The following is a 22,933-nucleotide window of genomic DNA, read 5'->3' as shown; positions in this document are numbered from 1 at the left end:
AGGGCAATTGCCCCCTTGCCTCTATGGTGGCACTAGCCCTAGATAATACATGGGAGTCAAACATAAATAAAGACACCACACACTTAAAGGAAACCTGCTGATCTATTTGGCTGCAGTAGCATCTGAATAACACCAGAAACAAGCACGTAGCTAATCTTGTCAGATCTGACAATAATGCCAGAAACACCTGATCTGCTGCATGCTTGTTCAGGGTCTATGGCTAAAGGTGCGTACATACGCACTACATCCGGCAACGACGGGTCTTTCAGACCCTACCGCTCAGCCGACAGTAGTGCGTGTGTATGCACTGTTGGTGGACTGATAAGGCTGTTTCTGAATGATCCACGCACCATTAAAGTATTAGAGGCAGAGGATCAGGAGAATAGCCAGGTGACTGGCATCGCTTTAATGGAAATAAATATGGGAGCCTCCATATCCCTCTCGCTACAGTTGTCCTTAAAACAGAGCCGTTCCACAGGCCAATTTTTCCATGGATCAGATTTTCATCCATGCAGTGAGAACTGGACTAAATGGTTTTAGTTTTCCTACTTTTGTTTTTGCTACTTTTTAAATTGCCTTTTCTTTTCTTTTTTTATTTAAAAAAACAAACATTTATTTATTTCTGTTTTTCCAATGCATTTGAATGTGGTATGATAAAATTAATTATTGATACTATCCTTTTCAGCTTGCGAATCAAATTATAAAAAGGGAAAGATGCAGGGGCACAAGACTGGCTCACACAGTCTTCTCACATGCTCAGCTTGGTTTTGGCATCCAATCAGAAAGTTCCATTCCTGAAGCTGCTCTGATTGGCTGTTGTAAACGCTGAAGTACTTGGGCTGCAATACCCCCTATTCCAAGTGCAAAAATAACAGTGGAAATAGCATCAGCAGTAGCAATGATACATAAATATACAGTATGTTCATGCTTTAGGAGAGCTGGGGCTAATCTTAGCTCAAGTTCAAGTCTTCACCTCCACTATCTCCAGTTGTCTGACACTCCTTTTCCTGGAAACGTTGAACGGCATTAACACATAAGTGTAAATAACTTAGTGTGCATTCCAGGGAAGTTTTAAAGAGACTCCGTAACAAAAATTACAACGTTTTTTCTACCATCCTACAAGTTCCTAAACCTGTTCTAATGTGCTCTGGCTTTCTGCAGCACTTTCTACTTTCACTGTCTCTGTAATAAATCAATGTATCTTTCCCCTGTCAGACTTGTCGCCATGTGTCTGGAAGGCTGCCAACTCTTCCGTGCTGCTCTGTTTATGCACACCCCTCCAGGCCCCTCTCTGCACACTCCAGTGTGTGTGTTATTTACATAAGCCAGCAGGTCTCTGCTATCTTATCAGTGATAGAAGAGAGCTGGATAAAAATCCTCCTCTGTTAGGCTGTGAAAGGAGCTGGGCTGACACATACTGAGGAATTAGACAGGAAGAAAGGATCAGCCTCACAGCCTGTCACTAGTATTCAGTGCAGGAGAGCTGAAGGGGACAGAAGGTAAAAACACACAAGTGATCTCTTGAGATACAAAAGGAAGGGTGTATACAGCCTGCTTGTGTATGGATGTATTTTCTATGTGTGGACATGCTGTACATCAACCTACTTCCTGTTTTGGTGGCCATTTTGTTTGTTTATAAACAAACTTTTAAAACTGTTTTTAACCACTTTTAATGCGGCGGGGAGCGGCGAAATTGTGACAGAGGGGAATAGGAGATGTCCCCCAACACACTGGTATGTTTACTTTTGTGCGATTTTAACAATACAGATTCTCTTTAAAGCCTCCTTTAATTCTTTTTAATCCATTTTTTTTTTCTTTTAAAGCATTATTCTGGACGAGTATCCTGCTTCCATTGCGGTATAATAGCGCGTGGCATTGTAACGCACTGCATGCGCGCACAACACGCGTGCTGCTGCCAAACACGCATGTTAACAGTGAAGCATACTTTACAATGACTGTATGCTTCACTGTACTTCACTGCAGGCGATGCAACATGCCAATAACGTACAGGGAACATTGTTACAGGTAAAGTAACAGCCACTGTGAACGTAACCAAAGGGCCCCTGCCACTTACTCTGTTTCAATTCCACATTTAGATCACACATGCTTCATTGATTATCATGGAAATCACAGTGTCCCTTTTCACTGTTGCAACTTGTTATTTTTTTTGTTGTTGTTTTTTTTTCTACCACAAATGCCAATCGCATACCAAATGTGGTGCTATGCAATTTTCTTGCCATTTCCTTGTTTTAGGCTAGGTTGTCAGTGGGACGTTACAGGCGCACGTTAGAGCAGCCTGTAACGCAGCCCAACTCACAGTAATGAAAAAATCAATGGGCTGTTCACAGTACCCACGTTGCGTTACATTGTAACGCTGCACGTTACATGAAAGTGCAGCATGCTGTGCGTTATATGCGGTTTTAGCCGCGTTAGACTGTTTGCACATGCTCAGTGCAGGAGAGGAGGAGGGGAGAGTCCGCTATTGTCTCTAGCCACAAGGCTAATTAATATTCACTGCACTGTGTGACGTGCAGCGCTTACTCCCTGGAGCGGCTACTTTGTGCGGCGATTGGCTGGCGGGACCACGTGATGCAGAGTGTTCCGATCACGTGGTCTCCACAGTCTTTGGACGCATGCGCCGTTTTCGTTCTACCAGTATCGAACGAAAACGGCGCACCAAGAGACGCATGACGCGTCTCTATGTAGCGTCCGAGTTTAGCACCACCATGTTTTGCGTTAGGGGAACGTTATGCGACCTTAACATCCCCTCTAACGCAACGTCTCTTTGTGCAGAGCACATAGGCTAGGTTGTCAGTGGGACGTTGCATTCACTGCATAACAGGAACACAACCCAATGGAATGAAAACTTTTTTTTAATTAACAAATCACGGAAAAAAAAAATCAAATACAATTGCACTGCAAAAACGAATAATTATCCAAAATTGTGGCAAAAAATGCATTAACAAGACAAGAGACAAGACAAATAACATGTATATTGCGCTTTTCTCCCGACTGACTCATAGTGCTTCAGCTGCAGCCACTGGGGTGCACTCAGTAGGCAGTAGCAATGTTAGGGAGTCTAGCCCAAGGACTCCTTGCTGAATAGGTGCTGGCTTACTGAACAGGAAGAGCTGAAATACATGAACAAAATGCTTGGTGTAAAATATTGCATTGCAGTGATACGATCCTCAGTGGAAAAGGGGGCTCGGGCTGACTACCACAATCTAATTTTAGGTGGCATAGAGTTTAGCACTCTCATGTTACAGATAAGTTAATTGGCCTCCCCCTAAATTGGCCCTAGACTGCGATACATACACTACACGATACATACTGTACATAGACATGTGACTATGGTTGGAATTAGATAGTGAGCCCCCTGAGGGACAGTGAAGTGACAGGACAATATACTGTACAGCACTGCGGAAGATGTCAGCGCTATGTAAATACTAAAGATAATAATTATAGTTGAGGAGAATGTCTTGCTACTTGGCAACTTAAGGTGCCCATACACTTACTCAATTTCCCACCGATACACAGCAGATTTGATCACTGTGATCGAATCTGTTGTGAAATCGATGCGCAAGCACTGACCAATCAACCGAATTTCGCTTGATGGGCGGCGGGTCGGGAGTTTGTTGGTTTGTTGATAGCGGCGTTCGAATGTCCGATGACCGACTCTAGCGGCAATACATTACTTGTACCGCCGGCGCGGGTCCCCGCTGTCCCCTCAGTCCCTTCTCCGCGCTGGGCTCCGGCTGGCTTCACTTACTCCCTGTCGGGGGAAGTTTAAACAGTAGAGCGCCCTCTACTGTTTAAACTTCCCCGACAGGAAGTAAAGTGAAGCTGAAGCCCAGAGCCGAGAAGAGACAGCGGAGACCGGGCGACTCGCGCCGGCTGGATCAGGTAATGTATGCTGGGGCGGCGGTAGCTCCACAGATTGTGAATCGATTTCATAGTGAAATCGATTAAAAATCTGTTTGCAGTGTAGGCAGCCAATAGATCCCTCTTTGATCAGATTAGATCACAGAGGGATCTATCTGCTGGTCGATCTGGTGGCAATCGACCAGTGTATGGCTGCCTTTAGACCCGATTTGATGTATTGTTATCCAGTATTTTTGTTTACTCAAGCTGACAAAAATACATCAATTTTCATAATCGATTTATATCAGATTTATTTACTCTGATAAAATCTGCATCATATCTGATTGAATCTATTGCACAACACATCACATTGATCATAAATAATTTCAATAGATTTTTACAGAACATTTGACCGGATGATCGGGGAAGGGGAGAAGCTGGCTGTGGATCATACTGAAATTTGTTAAATATAAATGTTCTGTGTGTGGTAGAAATACATCTCACTGATCAGTCTCAGATCAGAGAGGGATCGATCATTTTGCCACATTGGGTGGCAATCTATGGGCTAGATTCACTAAACTCATATCACGACTGCGCAATTTCACGTTTTGTGCGCAATCGCACATTTTCATCCCAATCAGTAGCTGATACCCCCTTTTACATGAGAAATATAATGCTTTTCACAAACAGACCATCAGGGGGCGCTGTATGACTGATTTTGTGCTGAAACCCCTCCCACACACTCTGTCTGACAGGGGTGCCAAGCTTCATCCAGACTAGACGCTGTGTTGTTGCTCCTGTCCCTTATTGCCTGAAGAAGCGGGTTGCTACCCGTGAAACGCGTTGCCACTGATCACTGGGAGCTTTTGAATAAATTGTGTATATATAATTTGTAAATCAACAGCCTTGTTGTCCGTTTATGGTTAGCTGGTCCACCACCGCGACCAAAACATTTTTAACGTTTTAGCCACTTTTATACTTTCGGCGCCTCTGTACATTTTCACGCATCCAGAAGTCCACCCTTGGTAGAAGGGTGATCTACCCTATTATTTCCTCTATCCACAGAGAGCGACGTTTTATTCCTGAGTGGGGACAGGCTTGTTCTCCCCACCTGCTTCTACAGTGGTTGCTTTTGAGGCAACCCGTGTTTGTGAGTATATTACTTACTTTCATCAAAATTCTCATCCCCTACTACACTATATTGGGCTCTCGGTCTTCTTTCTTTTCATGTGTACAAGTTGTTTGAGTGCAGCCATGTCATGTCAGGTTTTTTCCTGCTTCAGGACTCTTCTGGTCTTCCTGACAGCCACATGCTCTATGCTGCATACTTCTGGCTCTGAATGCATGTCACATGATTGGAAGCTGGAGGTATGGAAGCACGGGCGTAGGGCCCGAGGTCGCAGCGGTCACACCCGCGACTGGGCCCCGCTCCTGCAGCCTGAGGGGAGGGGCCCGGGGCCTCCCGCATGTGTGTGTATATACTTGCAGCGGCCGGAACTTAATTAACCTGGCCGGCTCGGGAGGGCTCCATTTGCGGCTCCCAGATACAGTGCGTGCAGACACATACACGCACTGTCTGCCTGCCTGGTCTCCCTCACTCTCTTCAGACAGCAGCGGCCACTTCAGTGTGTGTGTGACTACTATACGTCACTATACGTCACACACACACACAACAAAGTCACGCTGTCTGGGCTGGCTCTGTGAGGAGATTACTTGTCATCTCCTCTCTGCAGATGCTGTCACTCACTCCATCCTGACCTTCCGGACCGCCCCCTCCACGCTCCAGTTGGCCCTTCACTGATCTCTGGCTGTCCTGGCTCCTCCCATATTCCTCGAGTGAGCTGCAGTCAGTGTGGGGAAGTCGTGTTTGTCGCCTGCAATTCTGCTGAACTGCTGCCAGTCAGTGGGAAGGTCGAGGAGTCTGGAGCTTTGTAAGTCCAGGCTGCATTGCCTCTCCTACTGTGTCCCTGTCTCTCTCCCTAGTTCCTATGGTTGTCAAACCCCCCCCCCCCCCCTGATCCTGTCTCTCCCTATGGCTGTCACCCCCCTGTGGCCCTGTCTCTCCATATGGCTGTCACCCCCCCCCCCCCCCCCCTGTGTTCCTGTCTTTCTCCCTATGGCTGTCTCCCCCCCCCCCCGTGTCCCTGTCTCTCCCTGTGGCTGTCTCCCCCCCCCCCCTGTGTCCCTATCTCTCCCTGTGGCTGTCTCCCCCCCCCATGTCCCTGTCTCTCCCTATGGCTGTCTCCCCCCCCCCTCATGTGTCCCTGTCTCTCTCTATGGCTGTCTCCCCCCCCCCCCGTGTCCCTGTCTCTCCTTATGGCAATCTCTCTCCCTATGGCTGCCTCCCCCCCCCCCCGTGTCCCTGTCTCTCCCTATGGCTGTCTCCCCCCCCCCCCCCGTGTCCCTGTCTCTCCCTGTGGCTGTCTCCCCCGCTATGTCCCTGTTTTCCCCTGTGGCTGTCTCCCCCCCCCCCCCCTGTGTCCCTGTCTCTCCCTATGGCTGTCTCCCTCCCTGTGTCCCTGCCTCTCCCTGTGGCTGTCTCCCCCCCCGTGTCCCTGTCTCTCCCTGTGGCTGTCTTCCCCCCCCCCCCCCCCGTGTCCCTATCTCTCCCTATGGCTGTCTCCCCCTCTGTGTCCCTTTCTCTCTCTCTGTGGCTGTCTCTCTCCTTGTGTCCTCGTCTCTCTCCCTGAGTCCCGGTCTCTCTCCCGGTTTCTCTGTGTCTCTCCCTGTGGCTGTCTCTCTCCCTTTGTCCCTGTCTCTCTCCCGGCTGTCTCTCTCCCAGTGTCCCTATGTCTCTCCCTGTGGCTGTCTCTCTCCTTGTGTCCCTGTTTCTCTCCCTGTGTCCCGGTCTCTCTCACGATTTCCCTGTGTCTCTCTCTGTGGCTGTCTCTCTTTCTGAGTCCCTGTCTCTCTCTCTGTGGCTGTCTCTCTCCCTGTGTCCCTGTCTCTCTCCCTCTGTCCCTGTCGCTCCTTGTCCTCGTCTCTTTCCTGTGTCCCTGTCTCTCTCCGTGTCCCTGTCTCTCTCCCTGGCTATCTATACTGCGGCACCTACTCTTGGCTACCTATACTAAGGCACCTATTCCTGACTACCTATACTGGGGCACCTATTCCTGGCTATCTGTACTTGGAGCACCTATTATTATTATTAAGTATTTATATAACGCCAACATCTTCCTCAGCGCTGTACAGAGTATATTGTCTTGTCACTAACAGTCCCTCAGGGGAGCTCACAAGCTAATCCCTACTTGGCTACCTATACTGGGAGCACCTATTCCTGGGTTACCTATACTGGAACACCTATACCTGGCTACCTATACCCTAGGTACCTGTACCTGGCTATTTAATGTAGGGGGGCCCAGGTCCAAATTCCGCATCGGGGCCCTGAGGTTTGTAGCTACGCCACTGGATGGAAGCTTAGAGTGTGCAGTTGCTCGGAAGAAGTGAGCTGATGGGGGGATGCCGCTGCACAGCGGCTATCATGTAGCTAGCGCTAGGCTAGCTACATGATTAATTAAAAAAAAAATTTAAGTGCTGCGCTGCCCCCTGGCGGTTTTAATAGACCGCCAGGGAGGTTAACAGCTAAATGGGCATTAATGAGCATAACAAAGGAAGTCTAAACAGCACAAAGCTGACCATTCACTATTGAATTATCATTTGATTTTGTTTTTTTGATGATATTAAAACCTATACCTATACGCACAGTTTGCCAGGATGAAAAACAAAAGGCCCTGGGTTGTCTTCTGTATGTATTTCCACCAGAAAAACCCAAGTCTGCATGAACTATACATTTATTTACACATTAAAGGCAAATCATAGTAAATTGTCTTAGAATAGCATCACTCTCAGAATTCTGAATGAATAACACACATAATATTATTAAAAAAAGACTGTTATATTTTGTTTTACCTCTCTTGCAGATAATAGTTTATTGCCAGATGACATCACTTTCGGGATAACAGAGTGCTGGTCTTTATTTTGGAAATGGCCGCCTTCCAGTGCTAATTGCTCATCGACGGAACTAAAGTACTCCGTGACCATGGATGTTCTAAGTGATGGAGAGCCGCTAGCGGTAAACGAACAGTACTTACCTTGTATATTTCAGCTTTTTACATGATTTCCATTGGCTGAAAATTTAGTCTTGCACAGAGAAGGATTAAGACCAAATGGGTCCCAAGGCAATATTAACTTTGGCTTCCCAATATAGTCATCTTTCTAGAAAGCTGAGGTTGGAAAGGGGTCAACATAAGTTGCAGGTGGGGCCTGTGACACCCGCTAGGCCCCAGGCACCTGTGTAAGTTGCCCGGTGGATGATCCTTCTCTGGACCTGCAGTAAACCTGCGCAATAGAAGTGTTTAGTGTCACTCTCCAAGCAGTGTGTCTGTCCATGGCATGTGACACCAACCAGATGCTCTTGGGAAAAATATCCTATGGCACTGCTAAGCTGAGCCGATTCATGATTGATTTCAGAATAAAATATTGTGGGAATCGGCAATGTCATGCAACCAGACTGCCTTGCCCCTGTCCCCCTAATGTATTATGACCCCCCTCCCACCCATGACTGTGGAGTTATCCTTTACCTGCTACCATCTGCGCTGCCACCATACTTCTTTGTGCCCCTGCATGCTTGGCAACATTATATGTCACACACACGCCCCACCTGCTAGATATCAGTAGTCACATGGGGCCTAAATGCGGAAGTACGAGGACCCCGGCAGCTCGGGTGGGTTCATAGGTAAAGTATAACTGCAAGGGCACTGGGAGAGACATGAAACGGCCTTTCATATCATTTAATTATAATTATCGAATTGGAGTACTCTATCGGCACCTTAAATTTCTATAGTAGTCCAACATCTTCAAAAGATTGCACTGTATTTCAGAATGAGGTAGATCTCTAAATCTTCTTCACTCTCTTTGGGCTGGTACACACCTTAAAGCGCTAATGTAATCGTAAATGCAGGATGTTTTTAGAAGTGATTTTTCTAAGCAATTCTAGGCACGTGCCTAGTAAATTTTTGAGTGTTTTGGTGTAGCAATTTATTTTTTGTACAGTAGAGCTGGAAGTGTTAAAAAAAAGTAAAAAAAACGCTTGGAAAATCGCTGTGTTCTTGAGCTTTTTCGAGCGATTTTCCACTTTCCTATACGTAACATTGAGGCTAAAACACCTCAGAAATGCTGCAGGACCCCACGTTTTCGCATGGGGAAAAATCACATCGCTCTGGTGTGATGCATCCCATTCAAATACATTAGCCAAGCGCTTTTCAAAGCACTAGCATTTTGAAAAGCGCTCAGAAGGGCTCTAGGTGTGCACCAGCCCTTTACTGCATTTTCCACTTCAGAATCAGGGAGAGCAGCACCACAATAATATATGTATTTGGTAATTTAAAGTGACCCTGAGCCCGCACTCCCACTGGTGGGTCTGGTAATGCGCCGACTTCGGGTGAAGTCGCATTTACTCACCCCTGCGTACCTGTGGTGTCATCAGGACGGCCACCGTAAGAGTCCTGCGCATGTGTGGTTCTGCCTTTAGAGAAACGCACATGTGCAGGACTCTTACGCCAGCTGGTGTGATGATGTGATGGGTATTACTGAAGCTGCCATTACTGGAGCCGCCAGTGGGAACGCGGAGGGGTCCAGGAGGATGCCGGGGACCTTGCGGGCTACGGTGGGCTGGAGGAAGCCCCAGGTAAGTCCCAATTTCTATTTTGTTACACAGCTGTGGGTCCCTTTAACAGGCTGTGTGTTTCTTATACTATTTTATTCTTACAGGAAGAGGGAAAAAATGCAAACTTGACTGTGGCACTTATTCCACCTCATTACTATGATCTAAATCATGGACTAAACTTCAGCGTCCAAGTTGTGTGTAATGACACAGAAATTGACTCCGCATTCAAAACTGTACAAGTGGCACCAGGTAATAAGAGCTTCAAATACAGGCTTGTAATAAGGAGTTTATTGTATACCTTTCTGTCTTATGTTTTAAAGTGAATCTAAAGTGTTTTTAAAATAAATAAATAACATGTACTGTATATATATATATATATATATATATATATATATATATATATATATATATACTGTATATCAGTGAATTATAAGTTCATCAAAAAGTTAATTTATTTCAGTATTCCAAATCAAAAAGTGCAACACATGTAAAATATAGATTTGTTACACGCAAAATGATATATTGCTAGCATGTATTTCTATTCATTTTGCTGATTATGGCCTATAGGCAATGAAAACAGCAAATTCAGCATCTCGGAAAATGATTGGCTCATTGGAATGTTGGCTCACTGAAAGTATGTCATGTTGACATTCAATATTTAGTCCTTTATCAGGATTTACTGCTTCAATGTGGCATGGCTGGCGACTATCACCATATGGCATTGCTGAGGTGTTATGGAAGCCCAGGATGCTTTGCTAGCAGCCTCCAGCTCATCAGCATTATTGGGTCTGGTGTCTCACATCTTCCTCTTGACAATACTCCAAAGGCCCATATGCAATTCACTTTTTCTTCTAGGAGATCATTTTTAACCTTCTCTTAAATTTCCAGCACTCTGCTATTGAAAAAATACCAAAAATTTGGTAAAATTAATTTGAGTATTTTCTTGATTGTTGGGTGTTTAAAGGGCATTTTAAATACCCAGGAGAAAATTCAGCAGAAAAAATGAATTGCATATGGACCATAGTGGCCCATATGCAATTCATTTTTTCTCCATAGTTTTCTCCTAGGTGATATTTTTTAACTTGTCAATAAAATGTCTTTTAAGCCACCAGAAAGCAAGAAAATGCTCAAAATAATTTTGATAGTACTTTTTGATACTTTTTTAGTTGATAAGTGCTGGAAAGTAATTTAAAATTGAAGATGAAAAATTATCTCCTAGGAGAAAACTCAGGTGAAAAAGAGAATTGCATATGGCCCAGTATCTCTATGGGATTTAGGTCAAGTGAGTTTGTTGGCAAATCAAGCACAGTGATACTGTGGTCATTAAACCAGGTATTGGTGCTTGTGGCAGTGTGGGTAGGTACCAAGTCCTGCTGGAAAAGCAAAACAACATCTCCATAAAGCTTGTCAACAGAGGCAAACATAAAGTGCTCTAAAATTTCCTGTTTGATGGCTCTACTGAATTTGGACTTGATAAAACATAGTGGACCACCACCAGCTGATGACATTGCTTCCCAAATCCTCACTGACTGTGGAAACTTTACACTAGATGGAAATAGGAAATTTGGGGCGCCATGGAAGTTTGAGTGCCACCATAGGTGACCATGCAAATATGTTTTATGGTTGGAAAACCCGCCCATAAATGATATTTGCAAGGATGCTTATGGCGTCGCCTAAACTTATGCAGAGCCAAAACTTCCACGGCACCTCCAGTATAGGTTTAGGCATTAGAGGGGGGAAGTTAACGTTAGGCATCAGGAAAGAGGTTTGTGACTGGGGATGTTTAAGGTTAGGCTTCGGGAAGTGGGTTTGCTTGGGGAGGGGATACTTATGGTTAGGCGTGAGGAATTGGGATTTTAAGATAAGGTGTTGGGGGGTGGGGTGGTTAGGGTTAGGCATTGGAGGGAGGAGGGTTCCATGTGAGAGTAGGGTTAAATTAAACTCTATTAAATATCAGTGATATTTACCAATATTTTACTAACAAAAAAATACCACTGTAAAATTATTTCATGTATTCCACTAGACCTCATGCAATTTACATTCTGTGCCTGTACACTATTTCTCCAGGCTCTGGGAACTTAATTTCCAAATGAAACGCTAGATTTACTTTAATCTGAAAAATAAATGTGGACCCCTAAGCAGTCCATGTTCTCCTTAGCCTAGGTAAGATGCTTCTGTTGTTGTCTCTGGTTCAGGAGTGGCTTAACACAAAGAAAAGTGGTGGCGGGATGGTGTAATGGTTAAGGGCTCTGCCTCTGACACAGGAGACCAGAGTTCAAATCTCAGCTCTGCCTGTTCAGTAGGAGACCTTAGGCAAGTCTCCCTAACCCTGCCTATAGAGCGCATCCTAGTGGCTGCAGCTCTGGTGCTTTGAGTCCGCCAGGAGAAAAACGTGATATAAATGTTATTTATTTGTAATATGACAGTTGTTGCCCATGTCCCGGATACATCTGTGTGTTTGGTGACTCTTGAAGAAGTGATCCCATCTACAGCCTACTGTATTGAAATTTATCACAATATTCTAATTTTCAGAATCTGGAGTTTTCATTTCCTGTAGACAAGAATTTTTGAACTCAATCCTCAAGTGCATGTTTTGTGTAAACAGAGGAAGTTAACCCTTTACTTACCAGCAGTCTCTGGCCCCCTAAGGACCAGAGACCGCTAGTACCATAAAACGGCGCCTCCCGACAAATCGCCACACATACCCTCCGCTTTCGCCAGTCACAATGCTTTCTCATCGCCGCAGGCCCCTCTTTCTGCCATCTCTACGACAGCAGAGCGCTGTCAGCTGGTCAGGAGCCGCTTTCATTGGCTCCTGGCGCTGTCTATCAATGTAAGCCAATATTTGGTTCATAGTGATCACGCGGTCAGGAGCAAATGAAAGCGGCTCCTGAATTGCTCACAGAGGTCTGCCATCTTATAGAAGGCAGGGCAAGGTGGCTGTAGCTGTGAGATTGGCCGGAGCGTGCTGTGGAGAAGGTGAAATCTATGTCCTGTCAGGTCTGCGCAGCCGCCTGCAGGAAGTAGATTCCTTTCGTTCTGGAAGTGGTTAATCAGCTCTGCTGAGACACTAATTACCTCATCTGTAAACGTTTGTGGTTTTCTGCAAAACATGCACTGTTGGGGTACATGAGGATTGAGTCGAGAAACCCTGCTGTAGGCCATAATCAGCAAAATGAAAAAGAAAAGGAAAATGCTTGGGGAACCTTAACTGAGAGGGATATGGATGTTTCCTTTTAAACAGTACCAGTTGTTTTTTAGTCCTGCTGATTTCTTTGGCTGCAGTAGTGGCTGAATCACACATCTGAAACAAGCATGCAGCTAATCCAGTCTGACTTCAGTCAGAGCACCTGATCTGCATGCTTGTTGATGGCTAAAAGTATTAGACACAGAATCAGTAGGAGAGTAAGGCAACTTATTTTAAAAGGATAAATCCATATTTTTCTCAGTTTAGGTTCCCTTTAAGTTAGTCAATAAATGGTATCATCCTGATTCCAAACTTCTTGCTCAAGCTTGACATTTTCCTCTTCATAATCTCCTTTTGTGTTTGTTAGGTGATGAAGGAACAGCAGTGAGAAATTTCCGGTGTATATGGCAATATAATGAATATGTAAACTGCACTTGGCAACATGGAACAAAAACGCCACTGAATGTGAAATACAAGCTTCATTACTGGTTTGTAAAAAGATAATACCTTGGTAGACTATACAAACACAAAGTCAGGGGGTCACGTTTTCGCCTAGGAGATACTTTTTCATTTTGTATTTAAAATAATAAACACTTTGCAATTGAAAAAGCACCAAAAAACTGTGAAAATTATTCTATTTTTTTGCTTGCGTGGCTTAAAGAGGAGCTGTCAGTAAATCGGGTGCATCACCTGTCTGGAAGCGCTGCCAATCTTTCCTGCTGTACAAAACAAATTCAAAGGGACTCCGAGCAGTGCAGAAACTATGGAAAGATGCATACCATTTTGAAGCTCTCTTTCTCCTCTTTCCAATGACACATAAACCGCCGCGATTTCTGCACTGCTCGGGGTCCCTTTAAGTATACTTATGGCTAGCGGCATCCATGTGCTTCAGTTTGAATTCAAATTTTTATATTAGGAATCAGTACATAATTTGCTTATGATTTGTATTCAAGGTGTGTACTTTAGCCCCTGGGGGGGGTCTGCCCGCCTCGGTTGGTTTTATTTCATTTGCAGCCTAGGAGAGTTGTCAATTGTCTGCTGTCTTTTGAAGGGAAATACTGTATGTTTGACTAACTGGAAAATGCTCTGCTTGATTTAGTCAATTCAGATAAACTAGATATTTAATCAATTGTGCCAGTTTAGGTACACCTGGGGAATTGCAATCACAATGTTGAAACATGAGACCTGACCTTCAACAAAGTTTCAGGCAGGGAACACACTTGACTTTCAGCTTTCCGCGTGCGTTTTTCTGCATACTTTTTCTGCACACCAAGTGTGTTTCCATGCAGAAAAATCGCGCACGTTTTTTCACAGCAGCTGATGTAAATGATAGAGGAAGCTGCCAAAATGTGCAGAGTCATCATGCAGAATGTCAGTTGTTTTTCTGCGTGCGAACAACACAGTAAGTGTGCACTAGCACATTGATTAACATGAGTTCTCAGTTTTTCTGTGCAGAAAACGCGCATGAAAACAGTCAAGTGTGTTCCCTACCTCAAGCATGATTAGGATTACTAAAACTACAGTTGTTTTCAAAATTATTCAACCCCTAATGCTGTAAAAGGGCTTTTTAGGGAATTTAGTGTACATTTGTAACTGTGTACAGAATGAAATCTTACAAGGAGTTTTTAAAAGAACCAAATGCAACTAAAATGACATCAGTTGTTTTTTTAATACAGTATTTGTGAAGGATAGCGGAATAGCCGCCGCGTGCTCTGACGGCTGTTTCCGCTTCTAGTCCGGCGGTTTACGCGCGGCGACATGTGTCTGATCTGGTTCAGCCTTCCTGTGCACATAGGCTGAGGAATACGCGTGCGCGGAGAGGCAGAAGCTTTATAGGAAGCAGAGAGGGATCAGCTGACTCCCTCGGTCAGCTGATCCTAGGATGTATGCGGATTGGCTGGAAGGGACTGGGCGGCGCTGATCAGCGCTGCACTATATAACCACTCGTCCCTCAGTCTCACGTTGTCTGCCGTTGCAAATGCTTTATGTGTTAGCACACAGACCTCAGTCAGATCCTACAGTGTGTTGGAACCAGGACGGACCTGGGAAATCACACTGAGCTAGATTTCTCTCGCTTGTCATGCTATGTTATGATATAGACTAGTTCCAGGGTGTTGTGACTACGGACCTCACACCCAAGCTTAGGAAACTGTCTCAATGCTATGTTATGCTATAGACTAGTTCCAGGGTGTTGTGACTACGGACCTCACACCCAAGCTTAGGAAACTGTTTCAATGCTATGTTATTCTATAGACTAGTTCCAGGGTGTCGTGACTACGGACCTCACACCCAAGCTTAGGAAACTGTCTCTATGCTATGTTATGTTATAGACTAGTTCCGGGGTGTTGTGACTACGGACCTCACACCCAAGACTAGGGAACTGTATCAGTGTGATGTATGCTAGTTCCAGGGTGTTGTAACTACAATCCTCACACCCAAGACTAGCACTGTGTATCTTCACTACTTTAGCCCGCCACTAGGGTGTAGAGAGCCAGGATCTCTCATCCAGTAGGGCAAGTTGATTCATTTAGCAGCAGGGCTTCCTGCAACCTAGCCCAGACCCCTCTCCTAGGGAGCCTTTGGGCTTATAGGGATTCACCCACACTCCGGGGTGAATTCCCTTCATCTTCCGACCTCCAGTTCCTCTGGTGGTTCTCGCTCAAAGTGTTACTGTTACACCAAACACTCACATATCTATAGGTGTCCAGAGGTTAGCAATATATCTGATTATCGGCGATACTGCAGATCATCAATAATCGGCTATATATCTGCATTCTTGGTGATACTGCAGATCACCAATAATCAGATTCTCTCTGGGTGCCGACACCGTTCATTAGAGTATTATTATTTTTTTTGTGATTTCTTCATTGACACAATAATTCAACTCCTTAAAGACTACCACTCTTAAGAACAGAGGTTCATTCAAGTGTTTTCGATGAGGTATTGAAGAAGATTTTGGAATTCTCATTCAAAGTCTCTGCCCCACTACCGGCGACCTGGATCCTGGCCCAACTGGATCCTTAATTCAGTGCCCAGAGCTGATCAGGCCAGCACTTCACAAAATCACTCAGTGCTCCTTGCAAAGTGGACTTTTCCCAGAAGAACTAAAGAAAGCGATCATAAAACCCCTCTTGAAGAAACAATCACTAGATCCGGATTCTGTAACCAACTACAGACCTGTGGCGAACTTACCATTCCTATCAAAAGTTATCGAGAAAGTAGTCGTCAACAAGCTGGAAGCCAGGCTTACAGATAACAACATCTTTGATACTTTTCAGTCAGGATTCAGGAAAAGGCACAGCACTGAAACGACATTAGTCCGAGTAATGAATGATCTACTTACTGCAAGGGACAAGGGTGATTGCTCAATTCTTATTCTTCTTGACTTGTTTGCAGCATTTGATACTGTGGATCATGAAATACTAACCCAGCGACTGAAGAATTACTGTGGCCTAAGGGGTACTGTTCTTAGCTGGTTTCAGACCTTCCTATCTGGCAGGTCACAGCAAGTATGTCTGGGCAGTGGGCACACACTACTCTAATCCAGTGCCACTTCCCTAAGGAGTTCCACAGGGTTCTGTACTATCACCATTACTCTTTGCAGTCTACATGCTCCCACTGGGCAAAATAATCCAGAACTATGGCCTAGGATACCATTGTTATGCAGATGACACACAACTGTATCTGTCCTTCAAGCCTGGCACCCAAGACCCATCAGCATCCATAAATGCGTGTCTAGTGGATTTACAAAATTGGATGAACACCAGCTGGCTGAGGCTGAACTCTGACAAAACAGAGGTGTTGGTGGTAGGTGGTCCACACATGATGGATAAAGTTCAAAACGCTCACCACCTCAAACTAGCAATTGGGGGAGATACTGTACAGTATAAAGACTCTGTGCGAAACCTTGGGGTGATCCTGGATGGAAATCTAAAACTCAAACAGCAGATATCAGCTGTCGTCAAGTCTTCCTTCTTCCATCTAAGAAATATAGCGGAAATCAAACAACTTATCTCAGCTGAAGACCTACCTGCCCTGGTTCATGCATTTGTATCCTCCCTCCTAGACTACTGCAACGCCCTGTTCATTGGATCTACAGAAAAGGTTCTGCGCCCCTTACAGCTAGTACAGAATGCTGCAGCCAGAATCCTAGCCAATGCCCCCCGCAGCTCACACATCACCCCAGTACTGCAAACTCTTCACTGGTTGCCAGTAAAATGGAGAATCAATTTTAAGATCTGCCTGCTGACATTCAAGGCTCTACACCACATGGGACCCAAATACATATCGGATCTATTGGAACTTTATGCCCCTCCACGCACCCTCCGCTCTGCCAACAAGATGAAGCTGATTATTCCCAGGATACACTTAACATTTGGTGCTCGGCCCTTTTCCTACGCAGCCCCTACTCTATGGAACTCACTTCCACAATCAGTACGAGAGGCTCCCTCTCTGGACAGCTTTAAAAAAAGGCTAAAAACTCACCTCTTTTCCCTAGCCTTTGAGACTGCATAATGCAGGGTCACAGCGCTTTGAGTCCCCAGGGAGAAAAGCGCTATATTAATATTATTGTTATTGTTATTGAAAACACCTATGGATATTAACGAGCAGCAATCAACCATAATAAGCACCAATTAGGCAGTTTTAAAATGACTGTGATACTCAGCTCCTTCTAGACTAGTACTGGTGTGTTTACAAACATGGCGAAGTCAAGAGAATGGTCCAGGAAGACAAGAGAAGAGGTGATTTCTCTTCACAGGAAGGACATCGGCTATAAGAAGATTGCAAAGATGTTAAACATACCAAGAGATACCATAGGAAGCATCATTCACAAATTCAAGGCAAAGGGCACTGTTGAAATGCTACCTGGTCGTGGCAGAATGAAGATGCTGACTTTGACTGCTGTGCGCTACCTGAAGCGCAAAGTGGAGAAAAGTCCCCGTGTGACTGCTAATGAACTGAAAAAAGATTTGTCAGATGCGGGTACTGAAGTTTCAGCTCAGACAATAAGGCGCACACTGCGTAATGAAGGCCTCTATGCCAGAACTCCCAGGCGCACCCCCTTGCTGTCTCCAAAGAATAAGAAGAGTCGACTTCAGTATGCCAAAAGTCATGTGGACAAAAAAACAAAAGTTTTGGGATAGTGTTCTGTGGACTGATAAAATAAAATTAGAATAGTTTAGGTCCATGGATCAACGCTATGTTTGGAGAAGGAAGAACAAGGCCTATGAAGAAAAGATCACCTTGCCTACTGTGAAGCATGGCGGGGGGTCAATCATGGTTTGGGGCTGTTTTGCTTCTGCAGGCACCAGGAAGCTTCAGCGTGTGCTAGGTACCATGAATTCTCTTCAGTACCAGGAGATATTGGATGAAAATGTGATGCAGTCCGTCACAAACCTTGGGAGACGTTGGACCTTTCAACAGGACAATGATCCCAAGCATACCTCCAAGTCCACTAGAGCATGGTTGCAGATTAAAGGCTGGAACATTTTGGAGTGGCCATCGCAGTCACCGGACTTAAATCCGATTGAGAACCTCTGGTGGGACTTAAAGAAAGCAGTTGCAGCGTGCAAGCCTAAGAATGTGACTGAACTGGAGGCTTTTGCCCATGAAGAATGGGCTAAGATACCCATAGATCGCTGCAAGACACTTGTGTCAAGCTATGCTTCACGTTTAAAAGCTGTTATAACTGGAAAAGGATGTTGTACTAAGTACTAAGAATGAATGTCACTTGGGGGTTGAATAAAACTGATAATGATGTGAGCACAGAAAAGACATTTGTGGTTATTTCATTATAAATGTTATGTTATAAATTATATGTGTCTGACTTACAAGTGCCTCTTTGATTTAATTGTAAACAAGATGACTGAAATGATCAAAATCAATGTCAAACTGGCCAAAACACTCAATTTCAGTGGGGGTTGAATAATTTTGAACACAGCTGTATGAATTTTAGAAAAGCCAAGTGTAAGCAGCTCAGAGACCTACTGCCTCTACTAGACTGGGATAGCAAACTACAGGGCAAGGACAATGACATAAATAGCAAACTTTTTAAACAGGGTCTTAAAGAAAAACTTTACTGCAGGATTAAACTTTATACTTATCAGTACTATACCACCTTTCCCATGAGAAACCTTTTTTCTAATAAAGTAATCGGGAACTTCTGTAAGGCTAATAATGAGTTTGAACCTCACCCACGGTGTGACCTCACCCACGTTTTAGCCATGGTGGCTATGACAGTTTCCTGTCTATGAAATGCAAGGCATTGTGGGAGTTGACATGCTGTTGCCAAGCAAGCAGTACCTCCCTCTTTGAATGAAAAAAAAAAAATCACTCTCGCCTACAGGAAATCACTCTTGACACTCTCGAAGCAATCTCGCCTTCCATGTGCCCCTTCCTACATGTACAGCGCCACCTGGCAGCAGCATCCCTAGTTCACAGGCTGCATTACCTTTACAGATATTTTGCTATATGTTTTCATCTAGAACAGCTGACGTGTTCATAAAAGAGAGAGAGCACCCACCAGAACTTGGTAACTTGTTCTGGACACGACAAACCCACTCCTCATTTGGTAAATGAAGATACTAGGATCTGAATGAAACATAAATAAAGAAAACAACATTGAAAGGGAAGTTCAGAGAGAAGGGAATAGAGGCACTGAGATTAACGCTTACAACAAGGAACTAACAAACAGAAAAGGATGTGTGAAGAATGAGGCAAAAAGTAATCAGATAGTTGGACAGGAGACTAACCAAGTAACATACGGTCGACCTGCATGCTTCAAGATCTCCCCTAGACTTTGTTGAGCTTTATCATATTTACCTTGTTTAGCCAACACACCTCGGCAACATTTACTAGCAATTTTAGCTGAAATAAGTATCATGTCTTAGGGTAACTAATGTTTGACTTCCTTATTCATTTTGCTTTTGTTGTCTTACAAAACAGGGAGAAGGAAAACGAAGAAAAAAAATGCTCTACTCTGCCAGAGTAAGTCAAACTATATTTATGGATTGAAAAAGTTAGCAAACATACTGTATCCTAAATGTGCACTGACCTCCTCCTCATTTGTTTAGTTGACTTTTTGTCAACCCTTAGTGACCATGCTGTATAATTGTTTTATCTCATCAGTTTATTTTCAACTCAGGTTCACTTTAAATGATTGGTCAACCAGCACAACAGATTGTTTAATACATATGAACATAATATATGTTTCTTTTCAGATATAGTTTGGATCCTTTAGTGCTGTGAATTCATTTAATCCGATCTTTTCCTTCCATACAATGAAAATAAGATAGTTCCCTACAAATTTCACCATAAAAGAGCTTCCCTGATGCAGGTTTAATCTTTTAAAATCAAGCTTTGCTCAGTTATACAATATACTTACTTTACTGATTTTACCTCTATTTTACAATACTGGCATATGAGTCACTGTTTACACTAAGAAATGACTCATTATTAGTGTGTGCTGTAATGCTGAAGATCTGCACAGGGATGATAAATCGTGCAGACAAACAGGAACACTGTAGAAAGGCAGTAGGAACAGTAAAGACATGAGAAACAGATTTTCTCAGTGTAGGTATAGGCAGAGAGTAACTAAACAGATTATACTGTACTCATACGTAGGGATGATCACAGGTATGCACATTTTTCTGAGTTGATGCAAATTCTTTTGCTAATATATGCAGCTTGAAAATGGACCAATCAATGTAAACTTGGGATTTAATTGATTGGTCCATTTTCAAACTGCACACATTTGCACAAACATTTGCATAATTTCAGAACAATTTGCATCTCATTGATCATCCTTACTTGCTACTCATAGGGCGTAATGTGTCAGTATTGCTGAATATATTTAAAATCGGTCATGTAGCTATATTTTCTTATTAATCAGGGCTTCATTTTAAGACTTGTTAATATGCAGTATCTATTTCCTTTTAAGCAATGTAGATGTCCTGGTTGTCATGCTGAGTGATTTCAATAGTGTATGAATCACACACATGAAACAAACATGTGGCTAATGTGGTCAGACTTAACACTTTTCAATCCTATGTCGGACTACATCCAACATTGGCCTTTTCCTCCATAGATCCAATGTCTGAAATAGAAACACTTGCTGCCACTAGATGGCACGGTTTCCAGATAAAATCAGGCAGATTATTCATCCTCTTCAGATTACGTGGATGCAGTTGGGCTTGCTGTAGGGGCATCTCTGCCAGATCTGGTCTGGTCCGGTATGTCCCCCTATATTGATCAAAGTGACGCGCACAGTCCAAAATTTTGATTTCCTCCTGCACAACACAGTGCACTGTAATAACGGTATTACGCTAGCACACATGCAAGGGGCAGAGCTACAGAGCACAAGCTGTGCCGGCCCTGCACCCTCCCCCAATTAAAGCAGCAGGGACAGCCATACTGTCCCAGAAAAAAAAACACATATACTGTATACGTAGATAACTATTTGTTCTACTTATATGACAGATGTATTGTACTGTCCACATTTTAATTTCAGTTAATTTTATATAGTAAATAAAGAGGATTCTATTCCTGGTATTTTCCATCTTGATTCCCTCTAACTAAAGCCTATCCTGATGTCATTTTCTCCCTTACCTTTTTTCTCCTAGAAACTGCATTGTCATAGCTAGCTTGCTTTGTAAACAAATGCGAGCACAGCATAGATCGCCCTTTTCGTTTATGCTTCTTGTCTGGCTGTCACGCTGATCCTAGGTTAGTAATGACTTCTAGAATATGTACTGTATGTGGATTAGATTTACTACGTGGATTAGATTCTCATTGGCTGCTGATTTAATGTGGGCGTGTGACTTAGAAGTGAAGGCAAAAGATAAGCATGTCAACCCAGTAGCTAGTCTCCATATTTCTCTAATATTAGGCCCCATTGTAGGACAACTTGCGGCACCACTGTTGAGATGCAAACATTTTTGCGTCTGGTGAATACTGCAGGGTAAAGCAGTAAACTTAGTTTAGACGCTGCATATTCTGGCAAGCGGATGCAATTTGCACATGCTGTGCCTATAGCAGTTGGCTGATGGTGTAATGGTTAAGGGCTCTGCCTCTGACACAGGAGACCAGGGTTCGAATCTCGGCTCTGCCTGTTCAGTAAGCCAGCACTAATTCAGTAGGAGACCTTTGGCAAGTCTCCCTTACACTGCTACTGCCAATAGAGCGCGCCCTAGTGGCTGCTGCTCTGCTCTGGCGCTTTGAGTCCGCAAGGAGAAAAGCGCAATATAAATGTTATTTGTCTTGTCTTGTCTTATCTTGTCTATTCAATTTGTCAGTAGAAATTTCTGCGGGCATTACAAGTCAGGTGCTGCTTGGATTGAGCACCCACCTCTTTTGTTTCTCTTTTGCAACACTTAAAGGGAACTTGACATTGGGGATTAGTAAGTAAATATACATCAAGTCCTCCGGTCTGGGGAGGATTGCATCGCAGAGAGCAGTGTGGTAAGAGGCTCCATAACTACCTGGAAGCAATATTACTGAATATGGCTATGATGATGGCGTATACAAAAACTACATGAAAGGTAAATGAACAAAAATCCCCATTCAGGGGCATAACTAGAAATCACCGGGCCCCCCTGCAAAAATTTGGATGGGCTCCCCCCCCCCCGGACCCACTCAGGGCCATTTTGGGGGGCCGAAGGGGTCGCAGCATGAGGGGAAAGCTTGGCCACACATCGGGCTCTCCACTCAGCGCTCCCCTCCAGCATCTATCAGCAGCAGTAGAGCGATCAGGAACACATACCTCCATCCACCATGGAGGTCCGCTCTCTAAGTGCCTCGCGCTACTTCCTGTTTAAACAGGAAGTAGCGTCAGACACTTAGAGAGAGGAACCTCCGGCAGTGGAACGCATGAATGTATGTGTTCCTGCCCGCCGCCTGCTGCCGCTGATAGATGCTGGAGGGGAGCGCTGAGGGGAGAGCCCGAAGTGAGGGAGGGGGTCTGTTCCCCCTCCCTGCCAATGCCCATGCTCTCTCCTCATGCTGGGCCCCCCACGGTTGCAGGGCTGCAGCCTCTATTGTTACGCCACTGTTCCCATTGATAGTGTTTCCATTAGCAGTTCATTTGAGAGATTTTGATTTTTCAAGCTCTGTTCCCACTAGAGACTCATTGCTAACTGGTCAGTAGTGAACATGTTAGACATAGGAGCCATTCACACTTGTCACCCTGCAATGGACCCATTGCCTCTGCTGGCCACCAGGCTGAT

The 22,933-nt window shown here is 44.4% G+C and overlaps 1 protein-coding gene across 1 annotated transcript in view; it reads left to right on the top strand.

The window, feature by feature from the left end:
- The window catches only part of LOC137529044 (interleukin-13 receptor subunit alpha-1-like), a 129,160-nt gene that overhangs the window by 83,514 nt on the left and 22,713 nt on the right, over positions 1-22,933 (top strand). The window contains exons 2-5 of the mRNA XM_068250934.1: positions 7,779-7,930; positions 9,628-9,772; positions 13,078-13,198; positions 19,656-19,697. Coding sequence (XP_068107035.1) covers positions 7,779-7,930; positions 9,628-9,772; positions 13,078-13,198; positions 19,656-19,697 — 460 coding nt within the window. The remainder of the gene's footprint in view (positions 1-7,778; positions 7,931-9,627; positions 9,773-13,077; positions 13,199-19,655; positions 19,698-22,933) is intronic.

Source organism: Hyperolius riggenbachi, chromosome 8 (assembly GCF_040937935.1).
Source record: "Hyperolius riggenbachi isolate aHypRig1 chromosome 8, aHypRig1.pri, whole genome shotgun sequence".
Classification (NCBI taxonomy): domain Eukaryota; kingdom Metazoa; phylum Chordata; class Amphibia; order Anura; family Hyperoliidae; genus Hyperolius; species Hyperolius riggenbachi.
This window is presented reverse-complemented; position numbering and strand designations above follow the sequence as displayed.